Raw genomic sequence first — 18,106 nt, 5'->3', positions numbered from 1 at the left:
TAATCAAACGTTTAGGGTACAGACTTTCAAGTTAACATTTTTAATTTTTGACAAGAATGTAAACAAGGCTGTGAGGGACAGAAGTACAGTGAGTTTCATGGATTTTACTGTTGTTTAACAACCGATTGTTCAACTGAGCCATTTTCTGCCAAAACGCAGTGTGACCCTCACAATGTATTTTCTAGCCGTGTAGCGGTGCATTACTGGATGGAATGCACTCGATAATGTCAACAACAGTTTCAGACCCAAACAGTGCACTTTATAAGGTCATGCGAGGTGGATTCGGACAGCGCGTACAGATGTTAGAGGTTGTCCGAGGAGCAGGGCTGCAGGTGCAGTGTCAGCGCCCCCTTGCTGTGGAGCTGCAGAAGCCGCACAAACTCCTCCGGCATCGCGTGCAAGTAGCGGTGCGGTCCTAACTCATTGTAATAATGATACGGGACAGGATTGTCCTGCAGGTCGGTGCCAAACGGCCAGAATCCGTACACGTGCACGTTGTCACACAGCTCCAGTGCCGTGCTGATTAACATAAACCCAGTGGAGAGGCGGATCGACTTTAGGCCACGCTCCTTCCAGAAACGGTCCAGTGTCCGCAGGTACATGGGGCTGAAGAACATAAATGGCTGCTGAGGTCTGACTGGATGGAGGACTTTGAGAGCACTGATTGACAGCGCAGTGCAGGTGGTGTAGGCAAAGGCTGGCATAGCAAGGGAGGCGTTCCCGTACACACTGACCCGCTCCACCAACGGATCCGGATCCTTCTCCAGGTTTTTGTATCTACAGACACACAGTTTCTAATAAACACTACTGCACTGAAAAAAAATGTGCTCTATGCCACAATAAAAATATCAAGTCATGCCAAATACATACATACGTATATGTATGTATGTGTGTGTGTGTGTGTGTGTGGACACTGACTCTTTCTGAATCTGACTGGGGTTGATGGTTATTAGATCTGTTTTCAGTCCAACGTCACTATTATTAATGTAAGCCAAATTGAACCTGAAACAGAGAGAAAATTTGATTTGTTCATTCTACAAAACAGGTGCCACTTCTATCTTTTAAGAGTAAAATATGCATGATACTAAACATAAATGGCTTAATATTACAAACTTATATGTTGGGTTCTACATTTAGCAGGGCATGACCTTTTAATGTGCTTATTAGAAAAAATTTGCTGCTTGATATTTATACAAACATCCCATTTTCAATCATCAGTTTACTATTTAAAATCATAATAGCATTTCACAATAAGGTTTCATTTAACTAATTTATTAACTAAAAATCAACAGTACTTCTAAAGCATTTATTGATTCCACTTAATTTCAACATTTACTAATACATTATTAAAATCAAAAGTTGTATCTGTTAATATTATTTAACGCACTTAAGCTAACATGAACTAACAATCAACAGTATTTTTTATGAACTAACATTAACAAAGATGAATAAATACAAACTTATTGGAAAAGATGAAATCTTTCAGATTTTCAGCCTGTCTTCTGGTCCATATAAATCACTCTGGTTGAGCACATAACTGCGGTCAGTGAGGAGCAAGGCATGATGGGATGTGTTTACCGTATAACAAAGTCTGCGCTGTCAATCTCACGTCCACAGCTGCTGTTCTTCAGAATCCCACCGCTGCCGACCACAGCACACTGACCCATACGATGACCACTCCAGGGGAAATCCTGAACACACACATACTTATTTCAGTTAGTTAGTTGTCAAGGCAATATTTCTAATATTAGGGTTTATACATTTTTTTTTTTTTAGTTTTTCAAATCTTTAGTCAAATATTTATATTTTAGAAATGTTTAATAGTTTTAGCAACACTGATATCATTTACTTCTATTATTTTCATATAAACATCATCATAATGACCACATTATTAACCAGAACACACACACCTCAGGCAGCATGCTGTAAATGTCTGGATTCATTGTGTATGTCTTTTCAATGCTTGTTTCATATGGGATGGTCTGATTGACGGCTGTGTTCTGTTTGGTAAGGAATAACGATCCTGTGGCGTTACAGCAATACTGCAGCCTTATTCTGTCATAAACACACACAGAGAAAGAGAATTTCCTATCAGCACACATTTTACAGGCATACAGCTCTCAATACACCCTTAGCGATAATAATGACATTAAACACTATAAGATTACTCCTGTTGAAATATGAGACACTCAGAACTACAATCGGTGAAAATGATCCAGTTAATAAGCAGAATGAATCTATTAAAAATGATAATCATCCAGAAACAGTAAGTTTCCCTTCTTTTCTCAAATTAAATGTTTCAAACTAAACATGTTTTCTTGGGAACGTTATTGTAACTGGGAATCAGTTTCCCTCCTGTTGGTCTGCTGTTTAAATGTAAACAAAAGCTGACATCATTCTCCAGACAGGACGTGACATGACTTCGGAGGGAAAGCAACAGCACAAACATACATTTGAATGGTCAGTTTCCTGCCACATCTCAAGTACTAGCTTTGTATAACCACGTGTGCCCAGCCTATAAACTGCAAAGTCAACCACTGCATGGGGTTATGTCTTCCTCTGCTCAGCCAGCAAACAATGTGCAGCCTGATCACCTGACATCTGCTCCCCCTTTAAGTCAGCTAGTTCCAGTACTGGCCCCCTGAAGTCAAGCTTCAAGCTTCTGTTCCTGATCTCATTAGGGAGGAGGCCCTATCCAACTTGTTAGATTCAGGAGAATCAGAGCAGTATAAATACCACATCTTATTGGATCATCTAAAGGTTCCCTTAAACCCTTACACTCAAGCTATACGGGCCCTGGATGAGCGTTACGGTCAACCTAGACAACTTGCTTTGAAGGAGCTTGGAGCTATAATGGAGATGCCTGCTATCTGCATAGTTGATGGACCAATTTTCTCTTAGAGTTCAGGCATTAGTGGGCCTCCTTCAGTCCATGGGCTCTTAAGGTCTCACTGAGCTAACCTGTGGTTCACATGTTGAGCAGCTTCTAGAGAAGTTTCCTCATGAGCAGTTCTGCCAGTTTAAAAGATATGAGTTTGAGTAGACCAGGTCCCCGTTCCTATAACCTCCTAGATTTTTTCAACTAGCTTCAACTAGAAGCCTGTTGTCAGCCCAGAGTGGAAAGAACATCTCGTTATCCAGCAGAGGCCTCCACCGCCTCAGTCATTAAGAAGTACAACTATACTCCATGGTGCCAAAACTGCCTCTCATGTGACCTCCTCTAAAGCCTAAGTTGCTCCACTTAAAGTTAGTCAGCCTCTCCCCAACACCTCATCTGAATGCTTTCCAGTGTGTGCCTACTGTAACTTTGCCGAACATCATGTCAGTAAATGTGATGAGTTTCTCCAACTCACCAAAGACCAGAGAATGAACTGGATCAATGAACAGAGACAATGTTGGCAATCAAGATCACTTTGCAACTCACTGTGACCTGAGGGGGCGCTGCAGCCAGTGCAACGGAAAACATCTGCACATCCTATGCACCATTAATCAGAGGCAAGTGCATAATCTATATCTCGACCACCCTAGTAATTGCAATAAAGTACTACTGAAGGTGGGTGAAGTGACTCTGTGAAATGGGGACAGGTCCTCAGACACTCATGGATGATGGGCCCGAAAGAACAATCCTCCTGCACCCTGCTGACCAAACACTTCAGTTAGAAGGAGAATCTGAGAGCCTAAAGCTGAGAACTGTAAGACTGGATGTCCAGACTCTTAATGGATCCTTCACTCTCATTCCTAAAGCGCATTCAAAGCGCATCCTTGTCCGAACATTCTCTGCGAAATCTCTCCAGCAACACTACTCTCACCTCTGTCAGCTTCCTCTCAAACAGACCTGTACTCCTCTTAGGGGCTGATTTAAACACATCTGATTACCCCAACACAACCAGAACAATTGGGCCCTCTTGGAGCCCCTGTAGCAATCAAGACCTGGCTTGGCTAGACACTGCAGGGTCCTGTAAGAGATCTCACTAACTCTCCCTCTGCTCACTATATATCCTTTAAATGCGTACCTGATGACATCTACCACAATATACAGAAGCTCTGCTACTTCAGAGAAGCATGAATGCTGTGGTTCAGTCTGAACAGGATCAAGAGGCAATACACCAGCTTAAGACCCAAAGAGCACCTGTTGATGGCGTCCTATGATACACAGTACCTCTCCTCCATATAGACCCCTGGCACCCCCTAAAGGCCCCCAAGGAGGCAATTATCTTCCATCTTCGCAGCTGTGAAAGGGCTGTGAAAGGAGACTCCTTTAAAATCCACAACAAGTGAGAGCTATACAAGAGAGATTCAGAAACTAATTGATGCTTGATATGATGAGTTGGTCCTGGTACATACCCCACCACATTGTGCATCACAATGGTAAAGATTGCACTGTGTTTGAGTTTTCCCTCTCTTACCGAAATCAATATCTGAATTCACAGTTACTTCCTGGACCAGTCTTTGGGGTTTCCCTCCGTTTTAGGCAGCAACAGGTGCGCTTGTTACCTCAGGATAAACCTATTCTGCTATTCCTCTGGCGTGACCTGGACTGCAAAGCTCCTCCAACTGTGTATGAATGGCAAGTTCTCCACTTTGGCACAACCTCAAGCCCTTGCTGTGCCATTTACATCTTCCAGAAGATCATCAAAGATGTACAGGCAGATAAGCGCATTAACCATTCCATACACAATTGCTTTTATGTGGATAACTATTTACAAAGTCTTCCCACCCCAGAGGAAGCTAAAGACCTCCTTCACAGCCTGTGCACTACCATCTCCTTGGTAGCTTTGAAATCAGACAAAAAAATCTTTGAAATCTTCTTTACACAACACAAGAGCCAAAATTACTTTCCAGCATTTCTGGGGTAAGACACAGATTGAGATGATACAAATCTCCCTCATGATCTCCTAGAAGTCTGGTTTTCATGGCTCTCTTGGGCTTGATGCTTCACACCTTAGTCTCCTCAGCCACCCATGACCTTTACATCTTCTGTAATGCATCAAAGCAGTTCTACGGTGCTGTTGCCTACATGCACACAGACCCCTAATTTGCTGCTTTGGTGGGTGGCATGATGCTTCCCTTCTTCTGGTAACATATTCAGACTTTGAGCTTCACAGTCGCTGTCAATGGCATGATAGTCAAATCCTTTCTGATAATTTTTGGGCTCATTTCCTCAGAAATGACCTCTCCTCTCTTCAGTCCAGACAGAAGCAGCGCACCGATAATCCTAAGCTGCAACCTAACACTGATGTTCTGATTCTTGATCCTCAACTTCCCGGATCCCAGTGGTCAGTGGGCAAAGTCATCTCCCTCCATCTCAGCAAAGGATGGCTGTTGTAGGGTTGCTGATGTCCAAGTCAAGGACAGGACATGCACAAGGCCCGTTGCCCACCACATTCTTCCCTCAGCCCTACTTGATCCACCTAAAATGTCAAATTTGGGGGCGGCTATTGAGAAGTTTTCATGTCCCTAAGCTGCACTCTCAAAGCAAGTGTCACACCCCTCTTATCCTGTTTGTTTTCCTGTAAGCCCCAAGCTCCACCCACCCACCAGGACTGTCTCACTGCACATGTGCCCACAGCTTTCCTTTTGTTGCATGTGGCTGTACTGTGCAGAGGACTACTGGAGTTGTACTATTTTCATATTGTGTTGTGTTTGTTTAATATTTGAATATTATTTTGTATGACTTATGTTTGGCCTAAATATATGTTTGTGTTTTTCATGCTTGCTGTATTTTCTGTTTAGGCCCATGCTTTAGCTGTTTAAAGGCTTATTAGGAAACTAAAACCCTGTATTTCTGTTCCCTTTTTTGTGGTTGTTCAATAAAGACTACTGCACCTGATGTGACCAGACTAGACCTTCTGTTCTTACCGACAGCCCCACTGGCTTCAAGCTAGCTACCTAAGGATTCCTGCTACCTCCTTTTTACAGTGACATAATTTATGAGACATCTGTAATTAATAACCTGTTAACCAACAAATAAAGCATGAATGTGACTGCAGATGGAAACATGTACCTGTTCAGCTCCTGCTCTGTCGTGTTCATTTTGTGCGGACAGTTTAAGAAATCGTTGAGTTCCAGGGTGAATCTCTTCATGTTTAGTCTATATTTGAAAAGAAAAGCATAAGACATTTGAAACAATTCTGTAATTATTTGGTGGGTTGTTTGAAGTTTTACTACAAACACTGTGGTTAGTGTAGCAAAATAATGGTTAATTTGTGGGTACTATGGTTGAACTACAACAGGGGTGCTCAACCCTGGTCCTGGAGATCAGCTTTCCTCCAGAGTTCAGCTCCAACCCTGACCTAACACACCTGAACCAGCTAATTAGGATCTCAAGGAGATAATTACAGACAGGTGTGTTTGATTAGGGTTGGAACTAAACTCTGCAGGAAAGTTGATCTCCAGGAACAGGGTTGGGCACCCCTGAACTACAAGAACTATGTAGACTTGTAATGCAGCTCTTTTCCATACAATGACAATTCATATTAAACCCATCTGTCAGACTACACAAAAACAGTCATAAGATATCATAACAATACTTCATGACATGACAAGTTAACAGTTTCAAAAAGAGATTAATTGACTGAAGAAGGGCAATAACGCAGCTTGAAGTCAGATTAAAAAATAGGAACTAGATTGAGCATGTTCACGGGAGCATGACGGTCTTCTGACGATTTGTGCTACAGTACCTCCCATTAAAACAATAGGGAGTAGAATTTGACAATGAAAATTTCTACCTGCTTGATTGTGCTTTATTAACATCTATGTCTACAGTAATGCATATACACTAATAATGTTTTCAGCGTGAGAAAAATGACGCAATATTGATGTGTGCATGCACAGTAAGTCCTGCGGACAATCTAAAAAATAAATGTCAGGACAACAGCACACAGAGAAATATACACAGTTAATCATACTAAGTGAAGCCGGGGAGGTGGCCATTAGTACAGGGCGTTGCAACGTAGGTAGTTTGAGTTTATTAGCAGGCATCCGAAAGGAGGCCTGAAGATGGGCTCGATCTTTTGTGTGGAAGCGTGCTGTCTGGTAGCTCTTCCTTGTTTGTGTGAGCATGGACATGGTCTGGAGTAGAGGTCTTCGCAGAGGACCCGAGACCCGAGGACCCGGGACCCGACCCGGGACCCGTACGGGTTCTGGTCCATATTTTAAATGGTCAGCCGGCTCCCAATCTATTACTTCGGGTCTCGGGTCTGTTTAACATTGTGTGTAATACCTGAGTCGATCGGGAACACTGCATCAGCCAGTAATCAGTGTCAGTCAGCACTTTGCGCGTGTTTTGTAATATGTAATTTGTATTTTTTTATTTGTATTTGTAATTAGGATGATAAAAGTGTAAGCGGTGGACGGTGATCATGGATTCCTTCATGAGTGATGTGAACAAAAAGCTGAGACAAAATGAATATAAAGAGGTAAAACCCAGCAGCACATCTTCTGTCTGGGCCTCCTTCATGCAAATTGTAGACAAAGACAACAAAAAAGTAAGCGCAGTTAAATGTATTACATGTGACGCGTTGTTAAAGTTTGATTTGGCAAAAACAGGCACGTTGCATCTTTTGAAACACACAAGGTCCTGTGGGAAAAATGTCATGACGCAAACTTCGATGGCGTCATTTATCAGACTGGGAGTCGTTCCAAAAAAAGCTAGGGATGTCATTGCAGAAAAATGCACAAAAGTGTGTGCGAAGGATTTAAGGGCCTTTAGCATGTTTGAAACACCCACGTTCATCGAGCTGGCTCAAACAATATTGGACACGGGATCAACACATGGCCGGTGTAATGTGAAGGACCTACTTCCATCTGGTGTGACGTTATCCCGTCTTACACAAAGGAAATATGAAAGTCTCAGGGCAGAGTTCCTCCCAACAATTAAGAAAGCCATAGCTGAGGGGCTGGCATGCGGAGCATCCACAGATATGTGGACAGACGACCACAGAAAGGTCAGTTACAACTGCATCACACTGCATTACATAGGTGATAACTGGGAGTTTAATAGTAGGATCATATGTACATGTGCATTTCCACTTGGGGCAAAGAAAACTGCCTTAAATCTAAAGACAGAACTGCTCAAGCAACTGGGTGAATTTGGTTTGACCCTAGATGAGATTGACAGACTGGTGTTTGTCAGTGACCAAGCTGCAAATGTGCAGGCAACACTCTCCCAAAGAGTGCACAAAAGCTGTTTAGCACACACACTGAATACCGTGCTAAAGCACACTTTTAAGAAGTCCAATGAAGGTGATGAAGAAGAAGATGGAAATGAGGAAGAACTGCAACAAGTAAGAGCCTGCATTGAGCAATGCAAGACCCCGACAACATTTTTCACAAACTATGGATTACAACTTAGACTCAAGCAGTGTTTGAAACAAGAATGTGAAACAAGATGGAACACTAAACTGGAGATGGTCAAATCTGTGCTTAATGCATTTGATGACATTCAGTCCACTCTGTTTGAACGAGGAGAGATGCATCGCATGAGTCACATTTCCAAAGACATTCTTCAGATGCTGATCTATTTCCTGCAGCCTTTCAAGCAGGCAACTGAAGAGCTCAGTGGATCAAAATATTGTACAATAAACTTGGTGGCCCTCTGGAAATCCACTCTCCTTACCCATTGCCAGTTCTCCCAAGATGATCCACTGCCACTTAGGATAACGAAACATAGGTGAGATGTAATCTTCCTCTTCTAATTACTAACACATTGCCTGTATATGTAACTGTACTTAGTAAAAATTAGTTGTGGTTCTTCTTCTTCTTTTTCTTTAACTGATTCACTGTTTGCTGCAGTTAGACCTATTAGGTGTTGTTTGATCTGGATTATTTAATTATTTCTGTTCTGTTTTATTTAATAGGTGCATGGGACTTATTGTGCTGCTCTGGCCAAAATTCAAGCAGCTTCGAATGTTCACCCCAGAAGAGAAAGAGGAAATATATGAAAGTGCACGTAGAGAGTTGGCCAGCCTCCCTAAAAGAGCTGCTACAACTGAGGTGAATGCCCAACAAAACCAAGTAGAATATACAGAGATGGCTAGATCAGTACCACCACCAGGACCAGTGCCACTCTTTAGCCAGTGGGCGGACATCGAGAATGCTGAACTGGACACAGGACTTGTCGAACTAGAACAATATTTGCAGCACAAGCCCACAATGAAAAACGATAGAGACATTCTCCGTTTTTGGAAACATACCTAAAATATGTTTCCATCAATGGCACGACTGGCAAGAAAAATACTTTGTGTGCCTGCATCCAGTGTGAGCTGCGAATCGGCCTTTAGCATCTGTGGTCACACACTGGAGAATCGTCGGACCTGCCTCAGCACTGCTAGTGTAAATGCTTTGCTGTTTCTAAACAGTAACATGTCAACATAAAATGAAAGCAGCCCTACACCTCTAAGCACCACTTTATTAGAGAGAAAAACACACTTAGAGAGCTAAAGAAAAAATGTTTTTATTTATATTTACTTATTTTGTTCATTTATTATTATTACTTTTTTTGCACATCATATTTAGTATTTAAAAAAATGTAAACTCTGTTATCATTTACTCACCCTTTAATATTTAATTTCTATTTTTTCTGTAAATTTTCGCTTTTTCATAAGTTCCTCCATAGGGCAATGCTTCAAGAATACATTGAAATAAAAATATTTTATTTTTGTTAAGTTCAGATTTATCATTAAATGCTTTGTTGACATAGCCTACATGTAGGCAGCAGGGAATCAGATGATTATTTTCTATATCAAATGTATTTCTGTATTTTATTTTATGTTCTGTGTTTTTCTTGTACTCAGTTCTGTTGTTTTTAGTAGGCTACTGATGATTTATGAAAGTGAAATTTTAAAATTTCCTGTTCCTACTGTGTACAACAGTAAAAATATGTTGGAAAAATACACTTTCCACAGTAGCTATTTAAGTTATCAAGCTGTCTCATGTGAATTCATCCTTTACGTTTTATAAGATGACCACTAGGTGGATCTCTAAGCATTTGTTTTGTACCTGTCATTGAACACGCACGAAGCGTAACGCACTTCTTGTTCTGTGCCTTTTTTGCCAATAAAAAAATTGTTCTGTGTCTTTATTACAGCCAACAAAAAGTATCATTATTGTAGTTCAAAAAGGTAAATGTAACAGTCAAAGTTGACCCCTCTCCCCCCCCCAAAAAAACTGCGATGCGTTTTAGTGCCACGTTAAAAAAAAAATAAATCCAAGATTGCCAGATTGAAGTTGCCATGCAGGCAACCGCAAACGGCCGCATCATTTTACTGTGATGAAGAAGAGTCCATTTTAAGGACCCGCGAAAACAGCTTAATGTCAAAAATATTTATTAACAGACTGAACAGGGACAACTTTTTATTCAGCTCACACACCCAACAGACATTCTTTTGGGGGGGTGTCAGCTTTCTTAATTAACCCTTTTTAATACTTTACAAATATATGTAGGATTATTATCAGAAATCATACCTTGTGTCATACTTGCGGGGACAGTATGCTTGAAAATAATATTTAATGTCTTTGAATTTGTTATTTGTAATATATAACGAAGTCTTAGCTTTTAAAATAAGTTTATTAGTGAAATACACACAATATGCCTTCAGTAATGTGTTTTTCAAGCTCTATAATGTGGTGTGGCAAATCACTGTATTTATGTGAATCAGTTTATTAAATTATACTTATAATTTTCTTTGTGAAAATTCCACTCATAATATAAGCTATTTAATAAAAACAACAATAAAACGTTCTAAAGGTCGAAGTGGATTCGTTATGTATAACATAGGCTATGTTATATTGTTGTCTTTTCTGACTACTTTGCGGTATAATACAATAAATGATTGGAAATTATATGTAACATTTCCCATTCATCATTTTTAGTGCGCCAGCCACCCAGTAATCGCAATAATTTTGTGTTTTGTTGCTTTTTAATATAACACAGCTCAGCTTTCAAAATTGTCAATTTTAGAAATATTTCGACTTTTATCTCGTAATCTTAGATTTTTTTTTAACGTGGCACTAAAAAGCCGTCGCACCGACTGTGACAGCAAGTATACTTTGAAGGTAGAATAGTGAGTGGATATGACAGCAAGATGACTTTCAGTCAGCAAGAGAGATTTACAGCCTAACATGGATGGAAATTTAATGGCAAGGATTGTATGCATCCCAGTCAGGGAGGAGGCTACTAACAGTATAGGTAAGCCAAAAAGTTTTTTTCTCTCTCTCAACTTTTCTAGCAGTTTGCTGTGCAATTTGTGCCGGTTAGGTGCATTCGGGTCTGTGTCTTCCCAGCCAGGTTCGGGTCCGACTTTCGAATAATGGTCGGGTCCGCGTCGGGTCCGGGTAGTACATTTAAGGCATTTCTCGGGTCTGCACGGGTTCGGGTCCCGCTTTCAAATAAAATACTGGTCCAGGTCGGTTCCGTGCAGCACATTTACGGGTCTCTTCGGGTTCGGGTACAAATTTTTGGAACCATGAAGACCTCTAGTCTGGAGCATCAGCTTCTTCAGGAAGTCTCTGGAGAGCCTGACCCATCTTGACTTTATGACGTGATCAATGGCATCCTCCACCATTTTGTCATGGCAGATCATCAAATATGCCAGAAACAGAGTCGCCAAGTGGTCCTCACCCTGCTTGAAGCAAATCAGCACCTTGCTGGTGTGTGTGTGTGCGTGTGTGTTAGCTCTTACTCGCTCGCTGATTCAGGAACTTGTTAATGAACTTTGCCGCTCACATGAAGTATTTGCTGATGTCGGAACAGTGTCTGTCCGTTGTTGGCATGCCGTGATATTTGAGATCAGGACAGTCCACTGATCCAGATCCTATTTGGAGAAGCAACCAGATCCTCTTTAGGTTCTGGTTCAGGAACATTCAGGTCTATCTTAGGCCATGCTGAGTTTCAAACAGTCATGCTGACTTTTCAACTTTCAGCAGGCTTTGGTCTGTCATTCTGAAGGAAGGTACTAATTTTCTTCACTTTCCTCACTGTAGTATATTCTACTCTCTTGGTCACAATGAAGCCGTGAACGTTCTTAATCTTCATCTCTTTGGTAGTTTCTGATAACAGAAGAAAAACAAATAATACAGTATAAGAAACATCTCTAACTAGATTAAACAGTAATCAGTAATTAATCCAGTCATGTGTTTTATTTTATTAACATTAAAGGAATAGTTCACCCAAAAGTGAAAACTCTGTCATCTTTTACTCACTCTCAAGTTGTTTTACACTTGAATGAGTTTCTTTCTTCTTTTGAACAGGAAAGTTATTTTGAAAAATGTGGGTAACCAAACAGTTGTTGGTCCCCAGTGACTTTAGTGACTTCAAAAAAAGTTGCCCTGCATATCATCAGACGTAGAAACAACCACACGAATAAACACGAATAAGATATATGCACGTCTTTACCTGTTGGTCTGTTGTTCTCTGCAGCATCCAGGCTGCCCTGATCATTGGCCATTTCCACTGAAGGTCCTGTTGGGTCGCTCAGATCTTCAGACAGCAGTGTAGGGCTCTTCAGCTCTGAGATGATGTCCCGTCAACCTCCAGCTGCACCTTCATCTTTCCTGGACTGCAGTAACTGATGGAGACGTGATTGTTCATTACAACCTCCAGCTGCCTGCCACCTTGGAGAAACCCACGATAAATCGGCGGTAATAACTGCAAAACCCCAAAAAGAATCGCAGTTGCTTCATTGTGCCAGGCACTGGCCACTGCACTACGGCACTGATCTTGTTGGGGTCAGGGCCTACACCTTGGGCCGAAACTTGGTGCCCCAGAAACCTCACCTCTTCCTGGAGAAAGTGGCATTTTTCTACTTTGATCTTCAACCCTGACTCCTTTAACCACTGTTTCCAGTCTAGACAGGTTAGTCTCGAATGTACTCGAGTAGACCAAAAAACCATCCAAGTAGACAAGAACCATCTGGAACACTAAATCACTCATTACATTCTGCATGTGTCTTTGAAACGTTGCCGGTGCATTACAAAGACTGAACGGCATCCGCACATATTCATACAGTCTGAACGGTGTGACAAATGCGGTCTTATACTGATCTTTCTCGTGCACTGCTACTTGGTGATACCCGCTCGTCAGATCTATGCTTGAAAAACCTGGGCATTACACAGTGCATCTAGGCTCTCGTTGATCCTCGGCAGTGGAAATGCATCTCGCTGGGTCTTGGAGTTTGGTTTCCAGTAGTCTATGCACAACCGCAGACTGCCGTCAGTCTTCCTGACAAGGACCACCGGAGATGCATAGGGGCTTGCACTCTCATTTATAATCCCCTTCGTCAGCAATCCTGTAATATGCTCCCTCACCTCCTCAAACTGGTTGGGAGGTATTCGTCTGTACACTTGAGCAACAGGCACATCATCGATCATGGGAAATCAGTGTACCCAGTGTATCTTCATCACACGCTGCAAACACATCTGCATACTGCCTCAGCAACGCCCACAATTTTTCCAAAACCCATACCGGAAACACCCATTTATCAACCGACACCACCGTGGGCACAAGAACCAAACCCCCTGGCAGTGGCATTGCCCCAGGTTCAAGCAGGATCACACCCTTAGGCAAAGGCATCTTCTTACTTGCTCGAGTCTGCACTGTGGCCACTGAAGCTGTAGGCACACACATTTTGAATCTTCAAGATATTCGAACAGTAGAATTTGCTCCAAACAGGGTCTCCCCATGCACCTTATTAAAAGCATCCCACCAATCTGAGTTTAATGACTCTGCCAAGGCATTATCAAACTCGGCCAAAATCAGCTGTTTGTAGTCCTGAGCAATATTCATGCCAAAAATGCCTGGAGGTGAATGATCAGCTTCTCCATCCTTCTGGTCTCGGACTATCAAAAATCCACAGCCAGGTATCGTTACCCATCACCTGAATATCCAATTCGACATATCCCAAGTATGGGAGGGGCAGTTTATTAGCAACCACTGTGAGGTGCTGTGCAAATCCCTATCTTCCCCATGTAAGTATTCTCTAAAAAAAACTTTGTCAATGTGCTCACATTGCTGCCCGTGTCTAAAAGACACTTGACATTTTTCCCCTATACTGATTTCAACTTCAGGGCATTGGCCCACTGCACGTTCCAAGAACTGCTCCCTAGTCAGAGGGCTACTGCTTGAGCCATAGACATCCCCTCTCATTGCTCGGCTCTGCGCAATGGAGGGGCCCTGTTTCCCTCTGCCATTGTTTCTGCAGGGGCTGACACCTGCATGCTGCCTGCACATCAGGAAATAGCTGTTTCCGTGCATAGAAGGCATGCAACAGCTGAGGGGTTGTCCGCGTCTCATGGAAAGCTGCCCTCAAATATACAAACAGCTCCTGAGGCCATGTGTCTTTCCTCCCCATACACAATTTAACCTCATCCAGAGCCAAACCCCTCAAGTGTGACAAAATAAAGTCTACTTGGTCCTCTTCACTCAGTCCCCTTACCCGAATAACTCATTCAAATTCCTCGATGAACTCATCAATGGTCTGGCAATCTTTACTGGCATCACCACAGTAAGGAACAATTTGCTTTTCTCTGGGAATATAGACATAAGACCTGGTATTAACAGTGCTCAGCCCTGCAAGTGTCGACATCACCTGGTCGTGTCTCCTCCCCAGCTCCTGTATTTGTGAGCGAAGTTGTAAGAACGCATTCCCCCCCTTATCATCGTCAGCCGTAGGTGCTGCGCCGGCCCCTGGGCCATCCTCCCCACAGGTGGCGCCCTCCTCTGCAGCTTTCACCTCCATGGCTCTATGCCTCAGTTTCAACGAGTCTTAATGTAAAGTTCACACAAAAAGTCCAATGCCGTGTCCTAGTTCCAACAGGTCATGGCACCTGGCTTCTCGTTGTCCTGCAGTCCTTCCAGGCCCTGCGCACAGCTCTTTCCGCTGATGCTAACACGTGACGCTCCTTCACCACTACTGTTGTCTATCTCCTGCCCCCCCCAAAAGAAACAAACAGAAGGAATCAACCCCACTCCTGGTACCAAAAAGATGTGGGCTGTGTAAGTGTGTGTACTAATAATAAAAAAAACTTAAACACTGCCAAGCATCTAAAGTACCTTGACTACGTACCTAGAAGATGCAGCATTAATAATCCAGGTTTCCAATGGTCGGGGGTGATGCCAAAGAAATTTTTACAGCGAAAAATTAACCGCCACCAAAAGCACGCTTTCCCAAAAATATAAAGAAAAAAGAGAATAAACTAATAAAAAAAATAAAAGTACAGAAAACTTGGTGTGAGCACTTAACCCCCAAATAAACAACAGTAGTGGCTTATGATGCTTTTGCGTGACGTGCTGCACCGCATTAGAAACTCACACAGCCGTCACCTCACATGCACCCTCACGTGCCTTCGATCTCCCCTGCTCAATCTCCGCAGCCTGCACGACTCATTCACATGGAAATCTCTCACGCTCTAAAAAATATAAAATCTGTGTGGTTGTTTACTGCTCCACCTTTCCAGCGGCCAGAACAACACAAAATGTAGAGGCTCCCTTTCTTTCTTACACAAAAACAAACAGTGTTGTCTCCCATCCCATGCACTTCAACTCACGCGCACCCAGGAATCCCTAATCATGAACGATTCCAAAAAATAAATCCTTCGGTTTTTTCCTTCTTATAACCACGGCGCGCAGATGCACAAGAGCGCCCTTCGAGGGACGGAAAAGCAGGACTGCAGGCTATTATTCTGGTGATTACTCTTTCTTACCCGGTCACATATGCACACACACACACACACACACATATATATATACATATATACACACACACATTGGAGATTGCCCCACTGAATGCTGGTTAATACATTAATGACCGCTGCAGCACTTTTGTCAGGGAGTCGGAGTCATCATATTGAGTTTGGCCGTTTATTGCACAAGATTTGACCATATACACAAGTTAGTGCATTTGAGGTAGTTTATGAAATAAATAAATAGAAAACAGAAATAAATACTCTTTGTATAAATTTGTATAATTTGTATAAACTTAGTGAATAGACAGTTACATTAAAACCGTACATGCTGTGAACACAGTGCCAGCCTGTAGGTTTGTGGGGCCCTAGGCAAGATAATGAAAATGGGCCAATGGGTCACAGAAATTTGACTAGTGAAGATAAAGCACATGACATGACTATTTTAATATTTAAGCGTGAATGTGTATTAACTGTAACACTTTTAACAAACATACGTATATATATAAAAAAAATTGTTAAGCAAATAAAAATAAAAATAAAATAAGAGTGCAAGTGAAACTGAGTAAAGTATACACAAAAACTAAACAGAATAAACACAGCATAAACAAAAAATTCATAAATGATAAGAAATGCAGGCTATTCTGCTTGTTTTTAAGGACTGACTGATGATGATCACATTACTTTTTTTTTTTTTTTTTTTTTTAATTTAATGAATTACATTGAAACCGGGTCTGTTATTGTTTAACGTAACATGCTAAATGTGGCTCAATTTTTCCTGTCTGTGATAATGGGCATCACTGCATGTGAAAAAAAATAAAATAAAAATACTACAGCAATAAATATTATGTATATAGCAGTCAAAAAATAATTTTTTCCAGCCCCAGAAAGACATTGTTTGGATTCCATTTCTACCACAACTTTAACCTCTCTATCATTCTTTCATGTCAAATAATTTAAAAATAGCATTAATATGTTACAAGACTTCATTTCGAGAGACTATTGTGAGGGGCAATATTAAGTGATTTCCAAAATCTAAACCGTAACAACAAAATCTGAACTGTAACAAAGGTTTTCTGACAATATTTACCAAAAAATTATAAAGAACACTGAGTTTGTTGTGCCTGTGTGTAGGACTGCACAATTTGGCCAAAACATTGTTTTTATCAAAATGACAAAATTTATCAAAATTCTGATTATTGTTATTACTAAATAAAAACATTAAACAAAACAATATTTGTCGTTACTGATTATCAATATATTTAACAGAAAACTGCAGCATGACCTGTTAACATACAGGAGAATTTATTATAAAATTTATGATAAAATTTAAATTAATTATGATTTAAAATCTTCGGCCAAAAAAATAAAATAAAATAAAAATCTTAACTTTTTGTCAGAAAATCTTATGCATTCACTTAGAGAGAGGGGAAAAAAAACCTCCTACACTGGAGGGGGAAAAAAAACTTACAGAGAACTATTATTCCTATTTTTACCCAAAATAAGGTGTTAATTAAATATATGTAAAACATGTAATAGAATGTTTACTTCATACAGGAAATCCTTATAAAATTGACAAAGGTATATGCTTTCACATATAGCTGAATAAAACTCAGATAGAGACATTTTAACTTATGAAACATGAAGACATATCTGATTGCGACTAAATGGATTATCTCTGTTCTTTGAACTATATCGGGCATTTTTATATGAATATGCAATGCAATGCTAATCAACAGTCTTCATCACTTTATAGAATACTATATAAAATAATGATTTGCCTCATTCTCAAAAAAGCAAGTTATTTCAAAAACTCGACTGATGTTATTAAATGAATTTGGAGCAAAATCGTGTCATTAAAACATTCCCAATAGACAACAGGTTTGTAAACAGACTCAAACCCATGCAAAATCCATGCACACTGTAGTGGACAGCACATTCCAGGGCCCAGTTTATGGCAGGAGCCCTCCCTGACCACAATACTGGACATAGGTTTGCTACATTTTGATTGGATCTTGGTGAACTAACATAAACAGACTGTCCAACGGCATCAGATAAAGATGCCAGGACAACAGCCAGACACCTCTTAGAGCACAAGAAGACCACCTTTGGTGCAAAGCCCGGGAAGGAAAGAACTTCCTATTGGTCAAAATGCAGTTTGTGCCCTTCACCCACTTTGAGACTGTTCCTAAGGGTTTGTCCTGTGACCGACCATAAAAATTCCTTAGGACCTCCAGATGCAGCAGCATTGGGTGAAACTAAGAGAGATCATGGAGATCCATCCAAATCCATTCATAACTATGTTTTCAAACCTTAAAACTGATACACACTACAACACACACATCTTATACTTATTCAGAGAAATAAGTATTCCTTGTGACAGCAATGTGTAGTGCAACATCTTACACAAACTTAGCTGTTAATGGAC

The 18,106-nt window shown here is 41.1% G+C and overlaps 1 protein-coding gene across 1 annotated transcript in view; it reads right to left on the bottom strand.

Annotated features, from left to right (window-relative positions):
• Nucleotides 1–258: 258 nt before the first annotated feature.
• LOC127162292 (alpha-2,8-sialyltransferase 8F) overlaps nt 259–18,106 on the bottom strand; it is a 37,536-nt gene continuing 19,688 nt past the window's right edge. Inside the window, exons 3-7 of the mRNA XM_051105067.1 lie at nt 6,005–6,091; nt 1,911–2,055; nt 1,579–1,691; nt 919–1,002; nt 259–777 (exon numbers count right to left, since the gene is read on the bottom strand). Coding sequence (XP_050961024.1) covers nt 303–777; nt 919–1,002; nt 1,579–1,691; nt 1,911–2,055; nt 6,005–6,091 — 904 coding nt within the window. The 3' untranslated portion in view covers nt 259–302. The remainder of the gene's footprint in view (nt 778–918; nt 1,003–1,578; nt 1,692–1,910; nt 2,056–6,004; nt 6,092–18,106) is intronic.

The sequence above is a fragment of the Labeo rohita genome, unplaced genomic scaffold, assembly GCF_022985175.1.
Source record: "Labeo rohita strain BAU-BD-2019 unplaced genomic scaffold, IGBB_LRoh.1.0 scaffold_88, whole genome shotgun sequence".
Lineage (NCBI taxonomy): Eukaryota > Metazoa > Chordata > Actinopteri > Cypriniformes > Cyprinidae > Labeo > Labeo rohita.
This window is presented reverse-complemented; position numbering and strand designations above follow the sequence as displayed.